At 41.3% G+C, this 6,778-nt stretch overlaps 1 protein-coding gene across 1 annotated transcript; it reads left to right on the top strand.

Annotated features, from left to right (window-relative positions):
• Positions 1 to 654: 654 nt before the first annotated feature.
• On the top strand, positions 655 to 1,439 carry ASCL4 (achaete-scute family bHLH transcription factor 4). The gene has a single exon (XM_030479668.1). The coding sequence runs from the start codon at positions 738 to 740 to the stop codon at positions 1,302 to 1,304; it is 567 nt and encodes a 188-aa protein (XP_030335528.1). The 5' UTR covers positions 655 to 737; the 3' UTR covers positions 1,305 to 1,439.
• The last annotated feature ends 5,339 nt before the right edge of the window (positions 1,440 to 6,778 follow it).

Below are 6,778 nucleotides of genomic sequence, written 5' to 3' on the forward strand. Positions count from 1 at the left end.
GACATGACTTGCAACCACAAGAGAGCACTCTTTCCTTTGAAGATTTCTCGGCTTCCCCAGAAACTAGGAACATGCCATATAAGTTTTGCAAACTGCTTGTAAGCTGTTTCAGTTAGACCAGAGCAGCCGAAACAACAAAGCTTGCAGTTGTCTTTTGGATTTTATTGTGAAAAGCCTTTGGGTAGTTTTCAGATGACAGAAGATCCTTGGTTCCTGAGAGGGAGGAGTTCTGCCAAAACTTTGAAGATCCGTGTAAACTTTGCAAATTACCCATCTTTTGGAGATAATTATATCAAACGATATCATGGATTACAATACATGAGAAGTGTTTGAGCCTGGAAGATTATTTATGTTTGGCATTACCTCTTATGGTCATAATTTCAAGCAGAGAGAAAAGGAATACACAGGAACCCTCTTATTATCTTTTGAAATATGAAGATCAGAGGAAAAGAAGGGTTTAAAGTGTGGAGTGATGGTCCTCAAAACCTGTCTGTAAATTAGCTGGCATCCAGCATCTATAAAAAGAACAAGGCTTAGAGCTGATTCCAGGCGCAGAGTGGACCTCATGAGTTGTTAGCAGTGCTTTGAGATCTGAGTTTTCATACACCACAGGAGGAAATTGCAGCCTGCGGGGCAGAGTACCTATACAAATGTTTCCTCCTTGCTTGGACTGATACAAGATTTGGGAGCCAAACTCACAAACTGACATTCCACTGGTGGGGAAAAAAAAAAGAAGCATGGACAGCAGTAAAGATGATGATGGACTACTGAACAGGATTGCATTTCCAGGAGCTATGTCCCTGGCTAACAGCCATATGCATTCCCATGGGGTTGCCCTGAGAGAGCCCTTTGGGGTTCCCTTCCATCTGGACCCATCTTACTGGGAGCAAGCCTATGGTGGGCACACAGGTTGCATCTCCTACATCCCATTCCCTGGCTACGTGGGCATCTATGACTATTCCTTTGAGCCTGCCTTCATTCGAAAGAGGAATGAGAGGGAAAGGCAGCGGGTGCGCTGCGTGAATGAGGGCTACACACGCCTGAGAGAGCACCTGCCCAAGGAATTTGCTGACAAGCGCCTCAGCAAAGTGGAGACCCTGAGAGCTGCAATAAGTTACATCAAACACCTGCAGAGCTTGCTGGACTGCCATCCCTTAGGGTCGAACAGTAAGGAAACGCTTTCTGCCAAGGACGTCCCAGAAGCTCCCAGTCCTCGTCCCCTGCGGGAGTGCAACAGTGATGGAGAGTCTAAAACCTCGTCAGCTTCATCCCCCTACAGTGAATTTGAGGAGACGGGCAGCTAGGTAACAGCCTCTCTGGGGACAGAAAGCTTCGAGTTCAGCTGAAAACTAAATCTAAAACCCTGGGGATTTTTCTACAGATGAAAATGAATACCAGGCAAAGGAAAAACAGCTAGGGAAAAACAGAGAAGGTATTTTCAATCTGTCAAAGGACTTTAAATGTTGTCTGTACAAAACCTAAAGATGATTTGTAAGCAAACTGATATCTCGTAGGTTGCTTCGGCTGTGTTACTAAACTTCCTTTGGACTGTTAAAATTGAAGCAATGTTTGCATTCTATTTTTCATTCAGCTTTTATTCTATTCATCTATTTTCTTTTACCTTTCACTTGATGAGACAGCAAAACCAGATAAATGCATTTCAGGAAATTCCCCTCCCCTTTCTCCTGCTTCCTCCTGTAAGTTTTATTGTCTGGTTTTCCTGATTGCTAACCTGAGATGCACTGGGTTGCAAAAACATGGGCTGGGAAAGGTAAGATTTAGATAAAATGTCTTTCCCTAAAATTTTTAGAAAACTCACAAAAATACTTCCATTTCTGAAAAGACAATTTAAAAAATATAAATAAGGCTATATTTGGGAAATAATTTATCTTACGGCATCTTCGAAAATGAAAGAAGGAACTCATACATTGGACGTTGGCTATCTGGTGATTATTTGGAGGACAATTTTCAGGAAAAGAAAATCTGACACTTTCATTCTAATCAATGCAAGAAAGAGGGAAACAGAGTTGTGTAAAACTGCACCTTCAAAAGCAAAGCTCCACTCATTATACTGAAAAAATGGTGCCAGCCTTTTTCCTTCTTTTCTGAAAATTGAGTTTGTGGACAAAATAGTCTTGATGTGTCTTTTTAGCAGGTCAGAAATTATGTGCTTAGAAGTATGTTTCAGTAGTGGTTAGATACCAGTATGTACAAAAAGGGTAACATTGAATATCTCAGTTTACATCTGCTTGAAAATGTAGGCATTTCTCCTTTTGTTTAGAATATTGTATTACTTTTTCAAAGAATACACCTTTTAAAATTAATATCTCAAATTCTATGGACTACCTTTAATTTAGACCATGTCTACTTAAAATGAGAATTTGTCTCCAAATTGCTCTAAAATCTTCCTTTCTCCAAAGCCAGATTTAAATAACATTTAGCTGTGTGCTTAAATTCCATGCTGAATATGGGGTAAACTCCTTCTTACCCATACACTTTCAAAGAGACCTTTCAAACTTCTGCTTTTTTGGCCTTATGTTGGTGAAATGGTTTTGTATCTTTTTGTCTTTCCGTCATGTCGTGCTGACTCAACACCTGAAAAAATACTGGTGTATAAATAAGAACAAATACTGACAAAATACCTCAAAATGTGTCCATAAATTTCATTTAAATAAAAAATTGAATTAATCCTGGCTGCGTTCTTTTTCACTTTCAATTGATAACAAATGGGACAGCACTGTTGGCAGAAGTAATGAATTTTGAGGAAAGAATAAAGAAAGTAGATAGGAAGTAAATATGAACTGCTACCTATCAAACAACATTTTTAATCTAGATTTTTAAATCTAGTTGAGGAGCAGGTTTGTGCTGTGGCGTCTAATAAAAATTATTTGGTATAAAGACTGCTGATTTCTAGCAGACTATTCTGAACATTTGTACACTTTTAGCTATTGTGTCCATGGCAGCTACAGGCTTCATTCTTTATTCTTTATGTGGTAGGCAGCTTCCTTTTCTAATGCCTGTTTTGTTTTTCTAAGGACTGTTACTTTTTCAGGGTCTGTTTCCCAGATCCAAAGAGTAGAGGTCCAGTTACCTGGACAGTTCAGATCCAGAGCCAAAGCACTCATTTCTGTTTGTATTTGTTATCCAAGAAATGGGAGGGGGGCAAGGTAGTGGTCTGGATGTCTGGTTGGGATCCATTATTTCTTGGCTTTTTTTCTTTCCTTTATGGTTGCTGACAGAGATTCAACCTCTCTCTGCCTCTCAGTTTTTTGATTTCTGGAAATACAGTGGTGCTGCTGGTAACCCTGTCAGTAAGCCTGAATTGCATTCCTCCCTCAAAGCAGAAATCAAATCTTTGCTATCTATGAAAAACATACACTTCCTCAGAGTACCTGAGACAAGTTCTGTGAAACATATAGTTGTTCGTAAAGCACTCTGAAGATGAAAAGTGGTTAAGGTACACATAGTGACAATTCAAAGCCAAATCAAACTGAATCAACATAAAAATCACCAGAATGACCGTTACTTCCTGGGCAGGGCACATCAGATAACACCCCAAATAGTTTTTTAGGTCAGATGGTTATCACAGAGGCTTGGTCTCTACAGAGATATATGCAGGAGCCACAATCCTCTGATTTCCAAAGACTAGAGTCATGGTGCAGCATGTCACCTTCTCCGTGATCGGCTAGTTAGGCCAGCCAGAGAAGTGAACTAGGTTGTGGCTCTGCCCCCTTTCAGCTTCAGCGCAGGTAGGATGTTCCTCAAAGGGAGTCTCATCGAGTGGAAAGCATCACACCCGGGGCCTGCGCTTGGCTGTCACTGCTGTAGGGTGCCTCTTCCCCTGTGGGATGCAGGCTGATCGGCTGCACATCTAGATAGGACTGGTTTATTTGTTGCAGATCCTTAATACTCTGCAGTCAGAACCAAACCTGGATTTTGTGAAATAACTTCCTCAAGTCAAGGAGACTGGTTAAAATCTACATTTAATAAAACTGTAGCTACTTTTATATATATATTATACATCTTTAACATCTCTGGAGATGTCCTTAAAATACCCCCAATTCAACCTCAATGCTGAAGATGCAAATGCCAGAATGCCACATGTGGCTTAATTTAGTTTTAAAAGAAAACTAATTTCTGGATGAAAAGGAAATTCTTTCTCTGGGAAAGACTGTCACGGGTTGAACTATTAATCCTTAGGAAAGTTGTACATTTTTATTTCTCACAGTTCCTGTTGTCATGCAAATCTCTTGCACATTTTTAGCAGAAGGAAGTAGAAAACAGCTCAAGATTTCCCAAATATGGATCAATGCTTCCTACAGGCACCAACAAAGGTTTAAAGTGAATGCTACATTTCAAAAGCTTTCTTAAGCTGTTTCTGTCTAGACAAAGGTTTTCTTCAAAGCTTCTAAAATGTATCATTATCAGATTTTGAAAGCAGACAATGATCCAACTTGTCACCATGAGAATTAAAGTTTTAATAAAAATGTTGACCAGGGAATTCTCTCCATGTGGCACAATTACTGTTTACAAGAAAGGTGAACACTGATATCCGTAGGCAACCGTGCTACAGCTTTATCAAACTCCAGCACACCAAATGCAGACACTTTAATCTTTCTATCAAATGTGAAAAAACCACACATCTGAAGTCTTCCCTCCTCTGCCATTAAATTACAAATCCATTTGCTCCTTGATATTATCAGCATTTTAAAGATGTGTAATCCTGGCCATGGGATTGCTTTTAATCCCCTAATAGCTATTTAGCTGATTTCTTTGTAAAAGCCCATCCATGCTCCTTTCATGTTATATTACCCAGTGTCAATAACATGGCCAAAGAAAACCAGAGGCACTATAGAAAAGTCATGTTCAGACAGTAAAGCAATCAGGGCCAGTTTATCTCACTGGAATAAATGAACCGGGAATGTCCACACAAAAATAAAGAATCTTTGAAAACATTTGACACCAGCATACTTGCAAAGGAGTCAAAACAAGATCCAAAACATTTTGAGGAGAGACTCGCAAGTGGTACCAACAGGAGAGCCCTGCTGAAGCTAGCTGAGGTCAATCACTATAGCTGAGCAAGGTCTTAGTAAATAGGTAAAAATCTGCTATAATGCTCACTCCTGTATTTCCCACATGGTTTTTACACACTTTTTCTACCTTACTGTGAATATGTCCACTGACAGAGCAGGGCAAAAGTTCTCCAAGTTGCCCTTGCTTGGGAGAACAAATTAGAGGAGTGAAGGTGTTTATAAAGGTAGATGTCTCTGTATCTCAGTGCGTCTCCATACAGTCAGTGGTGGATCAGATACAGAGAGAGGTCAGGCTAGGATGCTGGTGCAATGAACACAGACTGACAAGAATATTTGTTTGGAATTTACAGCAGACTGACAAAGTGGCACTGCTCAGAAGATGCCCCAGAGCTGGCTGAAAATGGGGTATTTGTGACTCGGATACACTGAGCCAAGAACCTGTAAACTCAATAGGAACCAGCATGTTCCTTTAGTGTGCTGTGCAAGAGGCTGATAGTGTTTTTCAGGAGTTAAAGGGCCACCTTTTCTGTCATCAGTGTCCTTTCCCCTACCCACTCATATCCACATTGCAAGGTTATTCCTCTGACCCAGAGGTGTGACTGGCACAGCAGACACAGCTAGTTCATGGGTCAGGGACCTGCACTCAGTGGTACTTGGGTGGCGATGGGTTCTGGAGAGGCAGATGATAGCAGGGTGCGTGCATAAAGGGCTGTTGCTACTCTGAGAAGGAGATGGGGAGTGAGGTGGGAGCTACTGCTCCCTAAGAGCAGTATTCAACAGGTCCTGTTTTAGCAGTACTACACTTCAGTAGCCTTGACCTATTGTACCATTCAAAAGATTCTTATTTAAAAAGCCAAGTCAAAAAGCAGGCATGGGAAAAGACAGGGGAGCTTAGCACAGGGGCTTCAAAGGAGTAAGTCTGTCACTGAAGTCAAATGAGCTTTTCTCACTGGATAAAGCCCTGTGTGAAAGTCACCTGATGTCACACCTGAGCTGCGTTATCACACTTGTTAGAACTTGTTCTCCATGGCCTGAGCATGCACTATGAACACATGCAAGGAACAACCAGCACCACGGCAGCCTTTTGAGTATATGAAAGGTGTGGATACCTGCTTCTACCGGGCCGGAGCTAAGCTCTAGCCCAGCAGTGGGGTGCAGTCTTGGAAGAAAGAACATTTGCCCAGTTGAAAACTGAGTTGAAAAATGAAGTAAACAACAACTGAAGTCCAACTTAGGAATGGATAGTGTGAATACGTGCAGAGGCTGGGTTTGTTGGATACCCTTCAGAGGAAAACCACAAAAAAAAGTTGGTTTAATTGGTTTCCCTGTATTTGTCATGGCTTATACAAGAACCATTCTTCCCTAAGCAACACGGTGGCTGCATTTGTACAAGCTGGAAAGGCTGGGTTACCCGCTCTGCCACTGTGCTTTTTGATTTTCTTGGGGAGAACAAGAACTATACAGTCTCACACCTTACAAACTCAAGACAAAGCCCATCAGTATTATTTTTTTTTGGTGTGCTTTTCAATGGAAACAAAGTTTATTTCGGAGACATCCTGTCTCCAAAAACAACTGAACCTCCGACTGATTTTCAGCCAACCCCCATGGGAAGAGCATCTCGAAATGCAAATCAAATTTCTCTTTTCCCCCCACCCCCTCAAAATAGGGGTTGGGCAGAGATGGGGAGCTCAGCTTACGGCTTATGGCTCTGGGTGATGAGCTGTGGTGCTTCATGCTGGGTCAGA

The sequence above is a fragment of the Strigops habroptila genome, chromosome 3 (genome assembly GCF_004027225.2).
Source record: "Strigops habroptila isolate Jane chromosome 3, bStrHab1.2.pri, whole genome shotgun sequence".
Classification (NCBI taxonomy): Eukaryota; Metazoa; Chordata; class Aves; order Psittaciformes; family Psittacidae; genus Strigops; species Strigops habroptila.